We start from the raw sequence: 22666 nt of genomic DNA on the forward strand, positions 1-22666 counted from the left end.
TACCCATTTAGGTATGGAAAACTGGCCATGTGTAATACATGTAGTTCCAACATATTATTTTCTTTTTCACTTGAAAATATTTGGTGCGATACCTTATAATACATAGAGTCAAAATGGGTAGATGGTTAGCTATTAATAACTATGGTTTGGTGAAAATTGAAATTGTCTTTACATGGCCATTTTACCCCCTCCCCCATGCAGCCCAAGGTGTAGTCCTACGATGTCAATAATGGCTCTTAAGCAAAGCTATTTGATGCCTACTGATAGAGAGGATCTGATACTTTACCTGATAAGACATTTACAGGATAGGCAATTCTGCAAAAATACATCAACCAATGTTTCATATGTAGTGTTACTTCTGACACTATAAATGCTGAGTAACATCAAGACAAATGGCAACTATGGGAGCACTGTAGACTAAATCCACTCCACAGCTGGTTTGGCCGATGAGAGTGAGGGTAAAATGTCAGTACTTGAGTCAAATGTATAGTGTGATGCGAGGCCAAGTAACACACTCTAAAACAAAAACTACGCAGCGTGAAGCAATTATCCAAATTGGACAGAAATCGTTAGGTGTGATGCACATGTACAGACACAAACAATTACAATTTCAGAATAATTGGGCGAGTTATTCAAGATAAAGAGCTACACAAACTGAGAAAGTTGATAGCTTGTTGGTCCACTTCTGGCCCTTATGCAAGCTGTTATTCAGCTTGGCACTGATTGATAGAGTTGTTGGATGTCCTCCTGAGGAATATTGTGCCTAATTCTCTCCAATTGGCACATTAGATTGTCAAAACTGCAAGATGGTTGAAGAGCCATGTCCATAATGCTCCCAATGTTCTGAACTGAGAAGAGATCCAGTGACCTTGCTAGCCAAGGTAGGGTTAGCTAAGCATGAAGACAAGCAGTATAGAAACTCTCTTCAAGTGTGAGTGGGCATTATCTTGCTAAAATGTAAACCTGTCTTACCATGAAAGGCAAATAAACAGGGCATAGAATATAGCCAATGTACCACTGTGCTGTATGGGTGCCATGGATGACAACCGAAGGGGACCTGCTATGAAGAGAAATTGTACTCCAGGCCATCACTCCTGGTTGTCAGACTGCATTGTGGGTGACAGGTTAGTTTCCTACCACTTTCAGAGGTGTCTCCAAGACATGTCTTTGATGATCATCGGGGCTAATTCGAGGTAGGACTCATCACTGAAGACAATTCTACTCCAGTCACTGAAATTCCAGGTTGAAGATGTGTCTGGAGATGTCCCAGACAGCAGTGGGATACCTATCCAACTGCACATGGCCTGTCAACCACATTTTGTTGTCCTTCATACAAGCCATTCTGGGGTTACATTTCGGAGAGATAATGCCTGCCTGCAAACAGTGAGAGTTTCTATAGCTCATCTTCATGCTTAACACACCCTTCCTTGGCCAGCAAGCCCGCCGGATCTCTCCCAACTGAGAATCCTTGGAGCATTGTAGGCAGGACCCTCCAACCAGCTCAAGACTTTAGCAATCTAACGTGTCAATTGCAATGTATACGGTCCAGTCACATTAATGTGAGCACCGACTGAGTTCTACATCACAATGCCATAAACACTAACACACAACTGGTGACAGCACTGGAAGTGGACGGTACATAAAGTGTGTCTGGGGATGCAAAAAACAGCGCACTTTTTCTTGTAATGTGAAAACTGAGTGCTTTATTTGATGTGTGAAAGGGCATGATCATTGGCTTTCATGCCAGGGATGGAAGCATTTCCGAAATGGCTAATACTGTAAACTCTCTGTGTTCCACTGTCGTTAAAGTATACCATACGTGGTAAAATGGCACTATCCAAAACTGGAGTTGAGGCAACCAAAGGATATAGTTGACGGGCGTGAATGACACCTGCATAGATGTGTATGGGTGAACAGATGTGCAACTGATCACCCACCATCTGAAAGCAAACAACCTGCAACAAGGAGGAAGCATTACGGTCTGAGGAATGTTTTCGTGGTATTCCCTGGGTGATCTTGTCATACTGGGAGGCACAATGGGTCAACACAAGTATGCATCTATCTCTGGAAACCATGTCCACCCCTACATTCAGTTTGTTTTTTCTTGGCACGATAGCATTTACCAACAGGACAATGCAATGTGTGACACAGCTCTCAGAGACCATGCACGGTTCCAAGACCACCAGGATGAGGTTACCATCCCCACTCATGCTGTTCATGCCACAGATCCTCAGCCAAGAAACCTACCGCAACTGACCACAGCGCTGTAGAGTTCTCCGTATTCCTGTTGGTAGCTTCCACAATCTCATTGACTCTCTTCGTTCACATCTCGCAGCGGTATGCGCTACAAAAGGTGGTTATTCAGGCTTTTGACAGGTGGTCACATTAATGTGACTTGACAACACAGATCTCATATCAACACTTGTACGACTGTACTGCCTCACTGCACTTGGTTTGCACATTTGGCTATGCACTGGATGGACCAAAGGAGTCATTATTGGTTATAAGGGTACATGCTTACTGTGGGTCATTTGCTTGTGCTCCGTGATGGAACTAGAAATTCTGTATTATACTTTTGCTGGCCTAGTATATCTCAATAAAACTCAATAGTAAGTACACAAAATCCTTCCCCCTTAAACTGGTGCACAGTGGCAGAACTGGTACAAGTAGCAAAGGATTGTGAGTACCCTTAATATTGCCTCAAGGTGACAGTAGGGAAGTCCAGTACTCAGGAACAACGGGCATTGGGGCCAAACGTTTGGTGGCAATGGGTGGCAAGAGCTGATGCAACAACTGTTTGGGGAAATGATTGACCTCCACTGGTTCATCACTTATCGCTGCTGGTTGTGACCTCAACTAGGTGGATCTACAGCACAGGCACTGAGATAGTACGTATGACGAGCTAACGGATTAGTTGAGATACCTTGGCCAGGTTGGTATTGCATGTAACTATACTGTGGTAGTATAGACTTAGGCCAGCTGTAGTGCTGGTCTACTGTAGCTACTCGGTTGGGCCTGACATGGTTGTATCAGGGGTATGTAATCCCTTACTTGTCATAGCCCCAACTGATTTTAGTGTCGCACTAGTCGCTCCTGTCAGGCCACCACCTTGAACATAGGAAACCCTTATAGCCAATAATGACTCCTTTGGTCCATCCAGTGTATAGCCAAATGTGCAAACCAAGTGCAGTGAGGTAGTACAATCATATAAGTGTGGATATGAGCTCTGTGTTTGCTGAGTAAGGTGTCTGACAGCTGTGCCAGGGTAAAATCTCAGCTGTGTGGTGAGGTGTAATGATGAGAAGCAGGTAAGCGTGTCATAGCTTCCTTGGAGGCTACTGTCATTGTCATCAATTTATTAGTGTGGGCTGTAAATATTCAGACCAGTCACTCCACCCTAGAGATAGACACTGATTGAAAAGTGATGATCTGAGGTGTATTGCTGTTACTTTAACAAAAGGGCATAATTTACCAGATGAACTGCAGGTCATTATCTGATACTACGCTGTGCGTCATCCTCTCAACAGTGAACATGGTTGGCAATGCCCCAATTGTAACTACGGCTTCCTTTGATTACATTCCAGGCAATGTATGGAAAATTAAAGAGCATGTCCCCAACAAATAATCACAAAACCAATTTGTACCTGCTCTCATGAATGATTTGGAGTAGAACTGGTGGGAGGAAATTGCCTTGCTGGTGCTGACCAGTTTTTTGTGCATAGTTTGCAGGGCCAGACTGCATGTTCAATATCAACATAAATGTCTGGTCAACATAAATCATGCTTTTCCATTGACTTCATCCTATATATCCCATGGTGCGCCTCATCTAGTATTAGGAGCTTGGTTTGAACCACAACCCAGAATGAGGGTTGTTTGTAATCCAGTGAGGGAAACAAAGTAGTCTGTTGTACAAGATTTGTAACTTTACAAAGGTGCTTCACCCAACTACGGTACACATCATTAGCTACTTCTCTTAGAAGTAGGTCCTGATCTGTCAAATTTGGCACTTGCTGGGCTATTGCCAGAAATTTTTCTAGTGGGTCTCAGATGTTTTCGATAAACTGAAAACAAAGTCATAATCGGGACTAGTGGAAAATGTAATAAGTTGTCAGTATTGGCATATAGAAAAGTACGCCTGTAGTGGACCTCACCGTAGTAACTGCTTAAACCAAGGCCTCCAACTAAGTTATTGTGCTGGTATGTCTGCATCTGGTCCTTACAGCAAAATTAATGTAATAAGGAGTAATTTGGTCCAGAAAAAAAGAAGCGTTAAGTTTTTTTTACATGAGAGCAGACTTCAAACACTTCTGTAATTTTGAAAAAGCTGCCAGGCTATTAGTATACTACATAAATTTAAGCCAATAGGAAGAGTACAAAATATGTGTGGCCCATGGAATGAATTTGCCGTAATCGTTTATTTTACCCAATACCAACCGGAGTTCTTCAAAATTTGGAGTAGAGAGATCATTAACTTAATCAACAAGGGCTGATATAGGTCAGAGACCGTCTCTGCTTAGTATGTAGCCATAATGGACACACCAGAAAAAAGTTACACTCTCTCTTTTTGCATCTGAATTTAATCTCTGTAAGTTCACAAAATAGGTGTAAATTTTTGAGATGTTACTTGCAAATAGCCCCTGTGTGGATGATGTAGTCAACATAATTCGCAGCTTGTGGCACCAACATATCATATCATAGCTGCTGCAAGTATCTCTGGAATATCACGGTAGCATTTGCAGATGCAAATGGAAACCTATTTAAGTGTATATTCAACATGGTCAAATCAATCCGAACACTTAATGATTCCACATAACTGTTTTTAGTAGATGTTTTGCAGGAAAAAGGTTAGTTAGAGAGCTCAAACCAAGAACTGCTGATAAATCAACAAATGAAACAGCTTGTTCCTTCGGAAATTCCACATTCAATTGTACAGTTAGGTACAAACTGTGACTTGGTCAACTTTGAATTTTGTCTAGCTGTAGAGAAAATATTAAATGAAGTGCCTTGTGAACATTAAAATGTCACATATCAGCATGTGAGATTTAACGTGACAGAATGAAAAGTTCCTAGGAGAGGATTTTGTGATGTCATTTTGGCCTGTACAGGAAAATTTGTCCTACGGCACTCGTAGGTGTGTGGAATCAGTGCATATAAGAAGGTGATCCTTTGTGTACTTGCATACAAATTGCACAGAAAAAGATTCCAGCAGGAACACATTCAGACACTTCTTCATTCCATGCCACAACATGCAGTGCACGCAGTTTCTGCAGCAAACTAGAATCTAAAACTCAAGAGATCATGAACAGTTACTTAATCCCAATCATTTTTCTATTTTCATAGCCATAATTTTTGGTAAACTAATTTCAGTATAATCATCCTTCACAGTGTTGGAATTTTCAGAAACATTATTATATATGTTAATAATGGTTAGTTTGATTTGTCTTTGTAGGTGGTTCAGTACTGTTCTGTCTAAAATTCATTTGTACTACAATGTTTGCAACATTTCACTAAAATGAAGACTGACACAACATACCAATGCTGAAATGGTTCACAGCTACAAAAAATGGCTGGGTCCATTCCTTTCCAGCTCAATCAAAATACATAATTCAGAAAACAAATAGTAAAGAAGTATATATACTTTCTCTGATAAAGTTGTCAACGGATGTAATAAGCCACAAAGTTTTAAGTCCACAACACTAATTTAGCTATAAGAATAATTTTCATAGATATTTCAGACCATAATTTAAAGTATGCCTATTTGTTGACTACAAATACAGATAACTCTGACCATTGACTTTTTAAATATTTATTTATTTCCTCAAACTACTTTTTGAGACTAATGAGGAATGCACAAGTTGTGTATTTATTTTCGTAGCATGATGCTGGATACTGGCTTGCGGCAGTATGGGCAGTGATGTACTTAATATCGACCTGGAAGTTTCCATTTTAATTACATACTGACCACACAATTAACTTTATACTGCAAACAGTGACTGCCATATAAATCTACCAGTATCGGTTGTACAACTACTATACGGAAATGAACATATATATATTAAAAGTGACTGGTCACAGTTACCTGTATTTATTTTAAAATAACACAGTAATATCTTCTAAAATGTCCATAAATGACAAACGTAATCTTAATATGCCTCATAAATGTTTCTACACTTGCAACTGGGTAAAATCACTGTCGTTTTAATATGAAATAACTTGTATGATTTCAAAACAATGGAAATGATGCACACTACTTTACATTTAATATCTTGTACAGTTATTCACATTTGTTACACCTTGCATACATCCACAGACAGTAAACAGTACATAGTACACAATAGTGATGAGAAATTTGAACAACATTAATTCTACACTAATCAAGCCTACTCACTTGAGACTACATGAACTATATACATTGTGGCAAAGGTGTTCACAATGGGGGGCAGGGGAAAATCATACCTGGTGCAGATGACGCAGTAACCAATTGACGTTGAAAGGAGGCCGAACGCCTGGTTTTAGATCCCGGCCCTTTCGTTAACATGCAAAGCAGAACAGACACCATATTAAGGAAGTGAGTATGGGTCACATCAACAATTGCAAGACAATAATTCAGAAGACGATACATTATACAGCTCAAAAAGGAAAGTTTATTCAGAATTGTGATTAGCCTACATACGAAGATAAGTAAAGCTACTGATGATGGTTAAGCAAGCAAACATGCAGACAGATATACAAGCAAGCAGCAATGTCACTGGATGATAGAGTGTAAAATATCCACATCAAGCCACACACAGCAGACTTTGAAATATCTGTGAGTTTCACATAAAAATATATTAGAAAGCATTTAGGATACAGAATCCATTTTGTAAATTATTGTGATACACCAGTAACAATACATTACCTGGAAACTTCACCACCATCCAATCTTAACCAGTTTAATGTTCTTTTTAATATTTAAATTGTATTAATGTGAACACATTAAGCTAGACTGTGTTACAAGGATAATCCCCCCAACCCACCCACCCACCCACCCACACACACACACACACACACACACACACACACACACACACACACACACACACACACACACACACTCTTCCACCTTTTAGACACCTGTATATTCAGTGAGCAGTACATACAGTGCACTCACATAAATGCATTTAAATTATCAGGACAACAGTACATTAGTTTTTACACATGGTAACAGAAAATATCTGCAATGACAACGGCATTTAATCATAAATGTCAGCTTTTTATAAAAAGTTCAAGTTCTTTCATCAATTTCACTAGCGTGAAAACTGTCTCTGAAGAAAGTATTCAGTACGGATCCTAAAAGCTCAGTGACATTAGTGTTGGAAAATAGTAGACACACCAAACCAAAATGTAATGTCATATCTGCAACAGAACAAAGAACTCAACTCCATTAAATGACGTCCATTTCTTCTCAATATTATCAATCCTGCAAATCTAAGGCAAAGCATTCATTCCATTCCCTCAAAGTATTTTCTTTTATATATGTTATTTAAATGCAAGGACTGATTTCTTTCATTACTGTGAGCTTCACACTGTAAAGGAGAAATAGCATGCTGTCCTTGTAATCAACAAATTTAAAAAAAAATGCCCAAACTGAAAATTATGAGTGTGCCAAAATCTCAGCATCTATCTAATATAGAACCAGAAAAATCCAGTAAACATTAAATATAAATTACTCATGAAATAACATGCACCTGTTTGCTCATTCACAATACCTATTCAAGTAACATGTCATCCAGGTACAGCCTCGCAAAAGCTGAGTAATATAGGAACATAAATTTATTATTGATGACAAAAAAGGTAGTTGCGGCAAGATCCATTTCCTGCAGTGTAGTCTTTTTGTCTACAGACAAAACATATCAGTGCTCATATTACAGATCATCATATAAAATATAGTAGATAAAATATTTTTTCTCACACGAACGAAATGAACATACCAGCAATGAGTTAGTAACAAATTTGTTTCTCACCTGGTGAAATTGCTTTGCCTACTCCAGACCTCACTGAAAAACTTGCAGATCGCTGTCTTCCAGATTTCGGCTGAAAATCACACACATTACCAATGAAATGATTGCATTCAACTAAAACATGTATTATATAACAGTAACATCAATTTTCATTCATGTGTCAGATGAAATGTTCAAAATAACACCATTAACTGGAGGTCCGGAAATACAGTTCAAAAGTAGAGATAAAAATTTCTCAGCAATTTAAAACTGTTCTTCTCTTACTATCAGCAAAATGCTCATGAAATTTGTAAATTTTTCCCACAGTCAACAGCACTGGTGTGTTCTATGGGTTGCTTCCAAAAGTTGTGGATTCTACTGATGACAAGACAATTAATAACACTACATAAGTATAACAGAGAAAAAATAGCCACCCTCAAGTGATATTACACTTATACCGTGTAATGTGATGTCTAAACTCACAATGGTCTCAATTCAGCAATGAAGAAAGTCCACAGTTTCTTCAGGAATGTCATAACCAGCTGAAGCCACTCAATGATTAGATCCTGTAGAGAAACCAAATTCAAGGAGATGTTGATAGCTATGTCTGACATGATGTTCCAGATGGTTCCAGCATTTCATGGGTCAGCTGAGGTGCAAGAGGGCGCCTGAGTGAGTAATGCAAATTTGTGGGCTCAGGTCACTGTATGAGTAACACCAAAACATCACTGAACCATTTTCAGCCTGAACTACATCCTCAGCACACTGTGAGTTAAACATATCAATGGGCCATTGGTGTTCCCAATGTCCTGAATGATTTGAAGAGAGAAAAATCATGTCTCGTCAGACCACAGTACGTGCCACAGCCAGATACTACGCAGTTTCTGTGTTCTTTAGCCATCGGAAGAAGTGATGTTTCATGAGCTACTGTGAGCAATGGCCTTTTGTGAGATGTCTGACACCCAAGTGCCCACTGCATTTTATTCCTCTCTCAATGTTTGCTAGGAAATGGCTGACATTGACCTGCACTTAGTGACAGTAACAATACCAGGTGTTAAAAATCAATAAAAACAGTCTCGATCACATTTTCGGATTTTTTATTTGTTGGAAAGTGGTTTCGACCTTTTCCTCACACCATCTTCATGCTTACACCTCCTTTATGGCTGCTGGTGGCAGCGGTCACTGCAGTGACAACAATACTTCTATGGATCTTGCTCTGTCTGCTGCCACCAGCAGCCATAATGGCGGTGTAAGCCAGAAGATGGTCCAAGGAACGGGCCAAAACAGGTTGGCAACAAATAAAAAATAAGAAAATGTGATCAAGACTGTTTTTATCGATATTTAACATTTCATACTGATCACCGTGCTCCAATCAAGAATCATTTCTACAATTGTAAATGCCAGATGTGTATGAAACAGATTATTGTTGACAATGCATGACACTCATCTTCAGTCCTGTCCATTATGTCAGTGGTGGATGGTTGCACAACTGCCTGGCACCATTTCTACAACATTTACAGCACTCCAAAGAGCTCTAACATGCCATTTTAAGAGGGTGATTAACATTGAGTTTATTAACAATATTATTATTATTATTATTTTAATAACATGTTTTGGGTTATTACACGAGTTAAAAATCCATTATTCTACACAGTATTTCTGGACAAGTCTTTATCTCCAAGTGTTACAAATCAGTGCTTTTGTGTGTGCTCACTATTTGATCTTATAGACTGAGTTTTTGATAGTGACCGCCCCCCCCCCCACCCCCCCCCCCACCCCCCCAACCCACACACTTATAGCAGAATTTGACTCCTCAATGTCTGTCTACACTCTTTTACACCCATTTTTTTATCATATTACCTCCCACTACTGCATGAAATGTATATGTCCTACATGTCCTCTGGCTCTGATGAATGAGCGCTAAACCCCAAGCCTTGCGTGCACTGAAATCCCATTTGTGTTTTTCTATGTCCTTGTATCAGCAGACTCCTTACTTCCACTGTCCTGTAAACTTCAAGCTTGCTTCACGACGTTTGTCCTGCCCTATTTTGTTTCATTATGATACACTAGCAGCATTTAGTGATACCTTCATTACTTCCCAGTTTCAGTCAAGTATGTCAATGATTTTCTTGCAAACCACCTTAACTCTTTTGATTGTTTCAGATACGGCATCCCACATCAGTGTGGAATGATGCATACACCCAGTTTTCAGAGGCCTCAATTATATTTAACTTTACTAAGCAGTCATTTTATGTTCATTGGTTGGGACTGAATACAATGCATGCAGTGTTTCCAGAGAAGACAATAGAACCTTTTTTTGGGACAGCATCAAGTGGATAACAGATTCATTCTTTTTCTTCATATTTCTCAGTCTTTTTTCGTAGGTTCAGTTCATTTTGGCTGCAACATTCACTCAATTTGATCTAAATAACCATTACATTAGAACATTACTTGAAAGTGTTGTAGTGTTTTGACAAGGCTCTTTTCAGAATTAATTTTCACTCTGCAGTAGTGTGTATGCTGATTTGAAACTTCCTCACTGTGCCTGACCGGAACTTGAAACTGGGACCTTCGCCTTTCACAGGCAACTGCTCTACCAGTTGAGCACAACTCACAACCTGCCCTCACACCCTTACTTCTGCCAGTAGCTTATCACCTACCCTCAAAACTTCACTTAAGACTCTCCTTGTATAACTGTAAGCAAGTACCCTGGATGAGAGTGCACAGCAGGTGATTTCTTTGTGACGGGTCATTACAGTTCAAATTGTGGAGTAGGGGTTGGAGAGTGTGGATTTTCTATACACATTGCTAAATCTACCCTTTACACCACTTATCTGTTATGCATTCAAGGAAGTCAGCTCTTTAAGTACTCATATTCTGAAACATGTTATAGAAATTATACTCTCTACGATCCTGTAATATTATTTTAAATATTTCGCATTCTCCTAACATCAGATGGTTTGTACTACCGTACATTCTGGTAATTAGCTATGTTTACTATATTCCTAAAGATCTCAGAAAAACTGTCATATCTGCTTGTCAAAATGGCATGATAAGACAATGCATAACAATTCTGTGATCATCATTTGGTCTAGTAAAGTTGTTGTTCAATGGTTGTGTTATTTATGAAGAATTATTGAGACATTCGGAGACTTTTCAATGACTTTTCTCCTCATTAAAATCTGTTCTACTTTGGAAAAAGTTTCCTTCTAACTTATTACATTTTATCCAACACCATACTATCTTATCATAGTGTTCAAAAATTTTAAACTATTCAGGCATTCATCTTGTGGAAGAGTATCATTTTCTGCACCACATGGGGTATACTTTGCTCAATCTCTTAGAAAATTTATCTAATAAAGAACTGTAATATGGGCCTGTAATCAATTTTTCCCCTTTCCAAAAATAGTTCAAATGGCTCTGAGCACTATGGGACTCAACATCTGAGGTCATCAGTCCCCTAGAACTTAGAACTACTTAAACCTAACTAACCTAAGGACATCAGACACATCCATTCCCGAGGCAGGATTCGAACCTGCGACAGTAGCAGTCACACGGTTCCGGACTTAAGTGCCTAGAACTGCATGGCCACCGTGGCCGGCTTTCCCTTTCCAGAGAGCTGATAAATATGCTATGCAACTCTCAAAAAGGCATCATCATTACTTTTCACCTCATACAATAGAACTACCAACAGTAAGTGGGAATTCGCTACAGGAACTCTACTGCAATAACTGTTATTAGCACTCAAATTACAATTAAATTCCCTACATATCATCAACCAAAATGAAGGCTGAAGCTGTTCTCTATTTGACAGTTAGTTTCCTCATCACAGTGTTTAGTTATGAATAGTCCTATTGGAGTTGGTTGCCTTCTTCCAACCAGTGAAGTGACTTACCCAACTAGTTATAAAGAGACATGCAGTTTAAGTGGACTCCAAACCAGAGTGCAACTTAGTGTTTTGCACATACATAAAGCATTGATAAAGGTGAAATGTAACACTAAATTACTGTAATAGTATCAAAACCAACCAGGGATTGAATTCCTAAATTTTGGATTTGCAATGTTTCACTCACCCATCTATTCACATGTCAACCATTATACAACATCATAAAAATTCACAAAAATTAGCCTTGAGTTTATCTATACAGTGGCGATACATGGTCACACTTCTAATAAACTGTGAGCATCAACAGGCCCAACATATTGCCAGTTTTCTTATGCCCAATGGTTTGTTTTCCCCATGGACCATCTGCTGAAAGAATAAGAAAATAAAATATGATATTTGTGCAATATGTGTAAAAATGATGATGTAGATATCCACGTAATGTATGTGCTACACATGTCCTGCAGCACAGTGATTTAAAAAGAGCTTTGTGCAATCCACAGTTCACTGGTTCCTCCCCCCCTTGACCCCAACACATTTTGTATACCACTACTATCCTATCTATAGAACATTTAATGTATTTTCATTCTGTTTTACCTAACTTGCCTTGGAATCAAAATAAGTCATTGTCAATTAATTTCAATAAAGAGCCCTGACTTGAGAAAAAATTAACAACAACCTATAATACAGCATAGTGCCATCTTCAACATCCAAGGAAAGGATGGATCCTATTTGAGATTCATTCAAATAAATCTAAAATTGGTGGCCGATGGGATTTTATACAAATCATTGTGACATGCCAGAGGAGGTGCTATTGGGTCCCTAACTACTTCGAGTACAGCCATATCTTGCATTTGTGGGGAGGGAAAACGTGTTATTTTACCCCCAAGCTAATCTGGCTAATTTGAACATATTCAGCAGTGTAAGTGGTATCTTTTTGGAAGGTATAATTCCCTTCTGGAAATCATTTCTGTGCCTCTAAATGAACAAAGTCACCACAGAATTTATGAGACACCTTTTCCGAAAGTGAAGCACTGAAACAATATTTTGTGGCTAATTCAATGTTACTCAGAGTGTGGTCCATGTCTAACCCACTTCAAGCTGTTCAAAGATTCTGCCCTGAAAAACAAGAGTCCAAATGGTGTCTTTGTGACATTACATACCTGACACAAAAGATTATACTCTTCTCACAATGAATAGCAAGTGCAACTGAGATAATCTAATGCACTGTTTCTCATTATCCCTGAATGGTGTAGCTATTCAGAATTGCCAGTACTCTGTTACTACATAGGTAATACAACTGTTGTTTGTCGGGAAACCTTCAGTCATTTACAGTAGTTGCTACAACATTCTCTGTTCATTGTCTTCTTTTCCCGAAATATATTTAAGTTTTGGACACTAGTGTAATACAAAGAAAGTGTTCTTCTTCACACACACCATACTTCATCACATGCATGCAGTATACACTGAGGTGAGAAAAGTCCTGGGACAGTTATAAGCACACACACACAGACGGTGGTAGCATTGCATATACAACATGTAAAAGGGTAGTGCACTGGTGGGGCTGTCATTTGTACTCAGGTGATTCATGTGAAAAGGTTTCGGATGTGATTATGGCCACACGGAGGGAATTAACAAACATGGAACACGTAATGGTAGTTGAAGCTCGATGCATGAGGCGTTCAGTCTCAGAAATGGTTAGGGAGTTCAATATTCCAAGACCTACAATGTCAAGAGTGTAACGAGAATATCAAATTTCAGGCATTACCTCTCACCATAGACAATGTAGTGGCTGCCGGCATTCACTTAATGACCGAGAGCAGCTGCGTCTGCATACAGTTGTCAGTGCTAACAAACAAGCAACACTGTGTGAAATAACCATGGAAATCCATGTGGGATGTATGATGAACGTATCTGTTAGAACAGTGTGGCAAGATGTGGCATTAATGGGCTATGTCAGCAGATGACTGACATGTGTGCCTTTGCTAGCAGCACATCAAGCTGCAGCACTTTTCCTGGGCTTGTGACCTATCAGTTGGACCCCAGACGACTTGAAAACCATGGCCTGGTCAGATGAGTCCCAATTTCAGTTGGTAAGAGTTGATGGTAGCGTCTGAGTGTGGTTCAGAGTCTGTGAAGCCATGGACCCATGTTGTCAACAAGGCACTGTGCAAGCTTCTGGTGGCTCCATAACGGTGTGGGCTGTGCTTACAGGGAACAGACTGGGCCCTCTGGTCCTACTGAACCAATCATTCACTGGAAATGCTATGTTCAGCTACTTGGAGACTATATGCAGCCATTCATGGATTTCTTGTTCCGAAACAGCAATGCACAATGTCACCGGGCCATTATTGTTCGCAAATGATTTGAAGAACATTCTGGACAATTCAAATGAATAATTTGGCCACACAGATTACCCATCATGAACTCCATCAAACATTTACAGGCCAACATCAAAAGGTTGGTACACAAAATTCTATACTGGCAACATTTTCGCAGTTATGGACAGCTATGGGGGGCAGCGTGGCTCAATATTTCTGCAGGGGCTTCCAGTGCTTTGTTGAGTCCGTGTCATGTCAAGTTTCTGCACTACACCAGGCAAAAGCAGGTCTGCCATGATATTAGGAGAAATCCCATGACTTTTGTCACCTCAGTATATCACCAACAACTGAGGTAGTGTGCTGACAGATTAATCAGTGTTACCAAAGGAAAGGATTATTGGTCAGGAGAGTTGTGTAAATTGTTAAATCAATGATCACTGAAGACTGTGCACACTGAGAATGGCACAATAAAACACAATACTACAATTAAAGGCAGTGTAGGCACGTATGTCACATAGGTAGCACAAACCACCTGAGAACACTGAAGTGTGTCAGAACAACTGATACAGTTACAGGCACTGCTTGGTGTCCTTTTCTGCAAAGAGACTGGTCTGTTCGCCACCTAATTTTTCCAGCTTCCTTTGTCCTAGATAGTAAAGTTCTAATTCAAATTGTTAAACCATAAAAGACACATATTTATTCAAAGCTTTGTGGTTGGCAACTCCAATAGATGTGCGTTCAGCACAGTTTGTTGTCCATTTACAATGCTGCATTCTATTCCATTTCATCATTACAGAGCCTTTGTACTGACAATGGTAGTGTCCCTCCTCCTAGAGTGCTCTGGTACTATGTTCCAGCAGAATAATGACTGATATCATGTCACTCCAACTGTCTAAGACAGACTTTTTGATCAGCAGATGCTGCTCCTTCCTTATTGATGACATTCACTTGATAGATGTCCCCCATATGACAGAATCAGTCTCCACACATGACCTATGGAATCACATCATAGCAACTTGGAAGTCACAGGACAACAAGGGAACATACATATTTTAAAATCCCATGATACCCTATGAAAAACTTCTTGTTGCTACAACAGGTTCAATAACAACCAGTTCTCTTGGTAAAAATTTGTGAAGTAGAAATGAAAATAAATGTCTTGTCATTAACAATCTGTATATTAAATGAGTTTTTACTGGTTACAATATTTTAAAGCAACACTTTTCTTTAACAGCTGTGGAATTTATAAGTGAACTAGTTATCCAGCACAGGTTGGGGTGCAGGGTACCCAAGTAATGAAAATTTAGAATGAGATAATTTTTCCCACGGGATTTGCAGTTCAACCGGCAATTGAATAGTTTTGCATACAAATGAACACAGACTTTAAAACATGGCCAAATAAAGTTATCAGCAGGCAGATAGAAACATCAGGTTAAATCCACTCAATCCTTCACTGAGCAACTTCAGTGTAAATCACCGACAAAAAAGCACATGAGTTGGAACATTTCAGGAGCGAGGAAAAATACCTTGTTAACATTATTAGATCACTAAATGTTGGAAACTGGTAGTGAAACTTTTTGTAAAAAATTTGTTATACTTACGATAGCACCAGCATCTCCATCAGGTTCATCAAAGGACCTTGCAGAATCTGAAAAATGAATTTATTATCAGTCTAACAGTTACAAAATTGTCAGCAGACTATCCCCCAATTTCTTTATTGTTAATAGAATTGTTTCTTATCACAAGCACGTGCTAAGGATCTAAGATACAGTCAAGTCCTCATTCAGCCTGTATCTGAATCTACAACAGCAAATATTGTAAAATGCAATCCTCTAATCAGCAGCATAACAAGTTCAGTTGCAAACAAGCACCAATAAGAATCCCCCACCTAGAACAGAAAGCCTAACATTAGCAAGTCAGAGCATCTTCTTTGCAGCAGTACATACAATATAAGCACACTGTGAATTTCATCTGATGCTACTTTATCTTTCACAAAGAGTCACATCCTCCTCCTATTGGCAATATTTTTTTTTTCCAGATCAACAATGAGCTAATCATATTTAACACAGACACCATACTGTGTCCACAAAACATTTCAGCATTCACACATGGCCCAATAGGCATCTCAATGAAATCATTTGCTTATCGTTTTGTGAATGGAGACTCCTCATAATACTCTGGACCATTTTATTTCCAGGGAACAACTGATGAATGGTCACTCACAACACTAATGGAATCAATAGAGAAATTCCACCACTAGTAATTCAATACACCCCAGAGTCCCCAGGATTATATTATGTTCTGCACTGGACATAGTAAGCTTCTTTTCAATATGATCAGTGCTTTCATTTTAAAGTGCTCATATACACACATAAAAAAAAAGTTTTTAATGGGCTCGGTTCTGAGAGTTCCAGAACCTGTACAGAAAATTGGAATACAGATCAACAGAAACATCATTTCCGCCATTTTTAGTGCTCATGAGAACCACACGTTGCATGTTGTACCACCATACAGGAAGACCTTCAGAGGAGATGGTCCAGACAGGTGTCTGTGTATATGCGGATGGATATGTGTGAGTGTGCGAGTGTATACCTGTCCTTTTTTCCCCCTAAGGTAAGTCTTTCCGCTCCCGGGATTGGAATGACTCCTTACCCTCTCCCTTAAAACCCAAATCCTTTTGTCTTTCCCTCTCCTTCCCTCTTTCCTGATGAGGCAACCGTTGGTTGCGAAAGCTAGAATTTTGTGTGTATGTTTGTGTTTGTTTGTGTGTCTATTGACCTGCCAGCGCTTTTGTTTGGTAAGTCACAGCATCTTTCTTTTTAGATATATTTTTCCCACATGGAATGTTTCCATCTATTATATTCATATCATAAATATGGAATATGATTGTCTTTCATACCCACTCTACTGACTACACTTTTTCTTCAGAGATTTTCATATTGCCATATTACTGAAAGAGGCACTGAAATTATTTCCAATTCAATGAAGAGTTGAAAAAGCAGTGCTTGAATGGATCCCATTCAATTCAGTGAAGAGTTGGAAAAGCAGTGCTTGAGTGGATCCCACCACAATGAAAATACTTCTTTACTTTCTTTTAAAATCTTTTCACTTGCAAATCAATGTACTGATGCAATGCTACACAATAAGGGGACCACACCAAGGAGTGAATTACATAATGTCTACATGCAATAAAGTTTCAAACAGAATATAACTTAAGTATTAAATGTAGCAACTGAAGTATATAACTCATGTAAAAGTAAGGCTTTTGTTGCCTTTTTCTGTATACCAGATGCAACAAGAAACTGAAGCATTAGCAGGATTGATCTGCTGATTGTGTTTTGAGAAACATAGCTGCCAAAATAGGATATGCCGATTCTACATACATTGCCAACTGGATGGCAGTGACCTGTTCATTAGCAGCTTTGCACATTGACCTTACTTATTCAGCCACATTTGTACCTCGGTCTGCATACAAGAGAATAAAACAGGAAAAACTACTACTGTTACATTGGAGGTTTTGCTTGTTGCTTCTTCTGGAAGTGGCTTCTTCCTCACTTTTCATGACACCCTACATGCTCACACGCTGTTTTTATTAGGGGCTTCATACAACATATTACATACACTTCAGGTTTTTGTAATATAGTGCATAATACATCATAGATTCCAACATTTATAAGGTACTTTCATATCTTAAATGGCACAAATTGATTGAAAGCACACCGGTGGGGAAAACTTAAGGGTGAAAGTAACTTTTGCATGATGTGTCACTGTCAAGTAATATAGATCCATGAAACTTGGACCATACATAGCAAGTACTGCTACAGTAGAGAAGGTAGCTGAAATAAACATGAAATGAGATGAGCAGAAATAACACTAATTCCAAGACAATAATTACACTGAATTCACCACAACTCGTGACAGTCCCCTGAGCATTCTAAAGGTGGGACATGGTTCTTAATACGGTGTGTGACCATCACGGATAGCGATGCTTGCTCTGCAGCATGCTCCGATGTTGGCCACAAAGTTCGTAAGGACTTCTTGCAGTAGAGTGTTCCATTCCTCCACTAGCACAGCTGACAATTGCTGAATGGTTGTTGGTGCATATGGAAGTGCTGAAATACATCTCTCCAACACATCCAACACTGCTCAGTGGGGAAGGGGAAGGCCAGTCCATTCACCAAATATCCTCTTGTTCCATGCCCATCTCCAGAACGCATAGCCTGTTTGGCCAGCCTGTCTGCAAGTTCATTGCCTGGGATGCCGACGTGTCCTGGGGTCCAGACAAACACCAAGGAACGACTGGACCATTCCAGGGTATAGATGGACTCCTGGATGGTAACTACCAAAGGATGGCGATGGCAAGGGTAGCACTGGTTGATAGGTTGTAAGCTCCTCAGGGAGTTAGTACAGAGGAGAAACAACTCACCAGAGCATGAACGGATGTGCTCAAGTGCACGAGATAGGACCACCAGCTGTGCAGTGAATACACTACAGCCATTGGGTAAGGAATGCTGTTCAATATGGCTACTGTGAATGTAGACGAAGGCAACATGACCATCAGCCATCGAGCCATTGGTGAAACACCACTTCACAGCCCCAGAACACTTCAAGAATCGATAGGAAGTGACAGCAGAGAGCCACAGGGTTAACGGAGTCCTTATGGTCACACGAAAGGTCCAGGCGAAGCTTCAGCCTAGGGCTACACCATTGAGGTGTACATGAATGGACCTCGAGGAGAGGTGGTAAAGGCAAGAGCTCCAGTTCAGTGAGAAGCGATCGCACACGAACCGCCATCGTTAGCCCTGATCTGGACCGCCTATGCAGGAGGTGAACCGTCGTGGTGGTGAAAATAGGACAGTAACTAGGATGTTCAGGAGAGCTATGAATGTGTGCAACGTAACTGGCGAGCAGTTGTGCAAATCGAATCTTCAATGGAGGGACTCCAGCTTCCACCAGTACGCTGATCACCAGACTCGCCCTAAAAGCTCCTGTCACTAGGAAAACTCTGCAATGGTGTAAAGGGTCGAGCAACCGCAATTCTGTGGGTGTCGCTGAACCATAAATCACACTCCCATAGTCAAGGCGGGATTGAACATGGGCTCTGTAGAGCTGCAGCAGCATGGAGCGATCTGCACCCCAGTAGGTGTTGCTCAGGCAGCGTAGGGCCTGCTGGCTGCCAACACTTCCATTTAAGCTGACGAAAATGAGGAAACCAAGTCAAACGAGTGTCAAAAACCAGACCTAAGAATCGATACTCTCGATGACTGTTAGTGGATCGTCATTAAGGGAAAGTTTTGGTTCTGGATGAATGGTACGATGCTGACAGAAATGCATGACACACGTCTTCATGACTGAAAACTGGAAGCCATGGGCTAGATCCCAGGACTGCGCCCTGTGGATGCCTCCCTGTAAGTACCACTCAGCAACACCTGTACTGGTGGAGCAGTACGAAATGCAGAAGTCGTCTGCATACAGAGAATGTGAGACAGATGGCCCTACAGCTGCTGCTAGACCGTTAATGGCCACTAAAAATAGACACACACTCAATACAGAGCCCTGCGGGACTCCATTCTCCTGGATATGGGGGGAACTATGAGAGGCACCAAGTTGGACACGGAAAGTACGGAGCGACAGTAAATTTTGGATAAAAATCGGGAGCGGGCCTTGGAGACCCCACTCCTATAATCTGGCAAGGATATGATGTTGCCAGGTGGTGTCTTACACATTTCGTAAATCAAAAGAGACGGCACTCCGGTGTTGGCATCTGGAAAAGCCTGTTCAGATGGCAGACTCGAGGGACACAAGATTATCAGTGGTAGAAAGACCCTGGCGGAAGCCGCTCTGACATGGAGCCAGTAGGCCACGTGACTAACCGCCGACACACCATACGTTCCAGCAGCATGGAAAGAACATTGGTGAGACTGTTGGGCTAATAGCTATCCACATCAAGCGGATTTTTACTGGGTTTGAGCACTGGAATGATGGTGCTCTCCCGCCATTGCAATGAAAAGATGCCATCGCACCAGATCCGGTTGAAGATGATGAGGAGATGTCGCTTGTAGTCAGATGAGAGATGTTAAATCATCTGACTGTGGATCCGATCTGGCCCAGGAGCTGTGTTGGGGCAATGTGCAAGGGCACTGACGAGCTCCCACTCTGTAAATGGGGCGTTATAAGATTCACTGTGGCATGTAGTGAAAGAGAGGACTTTCCCTTCCAGCCGCTGCTTAAGAGTGCGAAAGTCTGGGGGGTAATTCTCCAATGCAGAGGCTCAAGCATGGTGCTCAGCAAAGTGCTCAGCAATCACGTTTGCGTCAGTAGAGAACATGTCATTTATGTTAACACCGGGAACACCTGCTGGGGGTGTGATACCCGGAAACACGTTTTATCTTTGCCCAGACTTGGGAAGGTGACATATGGCACCCAATGGTCGAGACGTATCTCTCCCAATACTCGTGCTTCTGTCATCCGACAGGTTGGCAAACGCGGGCATGGAGCTGTTTAAAGGCTATGAGATGCTCCTGGGAAGGGTGACCCACTGTAGAGCTCGCCAACGCTCCTGAATAGCTTCAGCGACTTTTGGTGACCACGAAGGGACTGCCTTTCCCGGGGGCACCCTAAAGAGCGAGGTATCACGCTTTCCGCCGCAGAAACAATTGTTGTAGTCACCTGCTCAACCATCACATCAACGTTACCACATTGGGGAGATTCAACAGTGGCAGCAGATGCGAAAGTTTCCCAGTCCGCCTTGTTTAATGCCCATCTGGGCATGCGTCCGTGGGCCTGACACCAGGGCAGTGACAGGAAGCGGTCACTACCACACAGGTTGTCATGTGCTCTCCAGTGGACAAATGGGAGAAGTCCTGGGCTTCAAATTGATAAATCAATGGCCGAATAACTGCCATGAGCCACACTTAAGTGTGTGGCGGCCCCAGTGTTTAAGAGGCAGAAGTCGAACTGAGACAGTAAAGTTTCGACATCTCTGCCTCAGCCAGTAAGCATGGTGCCACGCAACAAGGGGTTATGAGAGTTAAAATCACCCAAAAGTAGGAAGGTTTAGGGAGTTGAGCAATCAATGCAGCCAATGTGTTCTGGGGTACTGCACCATCTGGAGGAAGATATACATTGCAGACAGTTATTCCCCACATTGTCCTTATCCTAACAGCGACAACTTCAAGAGGGGTTAGAAGGGGCACCGTTTCACTACCAAGTTTAGGACATAAACGCAAACTCCATCTGACACTCGATTATAGTCACTACGGTTCCTGTAATATCCCTTATAGCCATGGAGGGCAGGTGTCCGCATTTCTGGGAACCAGGTTTCCTGGAGGGCAATGCACAAAGCAGGTGTAAAGCTTAACAGCTGCCGTAGCTCAGCCAGGCAGTGGAAAAATTCGCCACAATTCCACTGGAGGATGACGTTATCATGAGACGTGGAACATTCAATGAGGCAGTTTATGCCTCAGAGTCACCTTCTGCCACCGACGTTTTGCCTGAGTAGTCTATATCCATTGTGTCTGAAGGTCCGGCGAGATCTAAGTCCTCAGCAGATGCCAGAATCTCCACCTCATCCTCAGACGCAGAACTTGTAGGGATTCTTTGATTCAGTCTCCGGGACTGAGGAGGACCATGAAGCCCTATGACCAGCTACCTGTGGCTGCTTCAGCCACTAGCAGGTGTCCACTTTGCCACTGGTAGGAACCTGGGAAGGTAGTGACCCAAGGGAGCCCTTCCTAGAGAGAGGAGCCGAAGAAGACTTATGCTTCTCTGGCTCAGAAGTGGGGACTGACTGATGTCCCCAACGGTTGGGCGGGTGGGTGGGGGGGGATGTGCTGCTCCCGAAGTAGGTGGTGTGGGAGCAACCGCGAGGGAAATGCCCCCCACCATCAAGGGGGCAGATGTAGTCTTATGGCTCTGAGAGCTGACTGGAATTGATGCAACAGATGGGGCTTTAACAGTAGTTATAGGAGCGGCGTAAAATGTTGTTACACACACGGAATGGAGCCTTTCAAATTTCCTTTTAGCCTTAGTGTAGGTCAGTCAGTCCAGGGTCTTGTATTCCATTATTTTCCTTTCCTTCTCTAGGATCCTACAGCCCGGCGAGCAAGGGGAATGGTGCTCTCCGTAGTTGACACAGATGAAAGATGGGGCACATCGAATATCGGGATGGGATGAACGACCACAATCTCGACATATAAGGCTGGTGAAGTACAGTGGGAAGACCTATGGCCAAATGTCCAGCACTTATAGCACTGCATCGGGGGAGGGATATATGGCTTGACATCACAATGGTAGACCATCACCTTCACCTTCTCAGGTAATGTGTCACCCTCGAAAGCCAAGATGAAGACACCGGTGGTAACCTGATTATCCCTTGGACCCGGTGGACGTGCCGGACGAAATGGACACCTCGTCGCTCTAAGTTGGCACACAGCTCATCATCGGACCATAAAAGAAGATCCCTGGACCATATTTAAGCTCTT

At 41.4% G+C, this 22666-nt stretch overlaps 1 protein-coding gene across 1 annotated transcript in view; it reads right to left on the reverse strand.

Moving 5' to 3' along the window:
- LOC126184408 (CLIP-associating protein 1-like) overlaps nt 1-22666 on the reverse strand; it is a 244920-nt gene that overhangs the window by 182901 nt on the left and 39353 nt on the right. The window contains 3 exon segments of the mRNA XM_049926792.1: nt 6457-6525; nt 8004-8073; nt 15785-15831. Coding sequence (XP_049782749.1) covers nt 6457-6525; nt 8004-8073; nt 15785-15831 — 186 coding nt within the window.

Source organism: Schistocerca cancellata, chromosome 4 (genome assembly GCF_023864275.1).
Source record: "Schistocerca cancellata isolate TAMUIC-IGC-003103 chromosome 4, iqSchCanc2.1, whole genome shotgun sequence".
Lineage (NCBI taxonomy): Eukaryota > Metazoa > Arthropoda > Insecta > Orthoptera > Acrididae > Schistocerca > Schistocerca cancellata.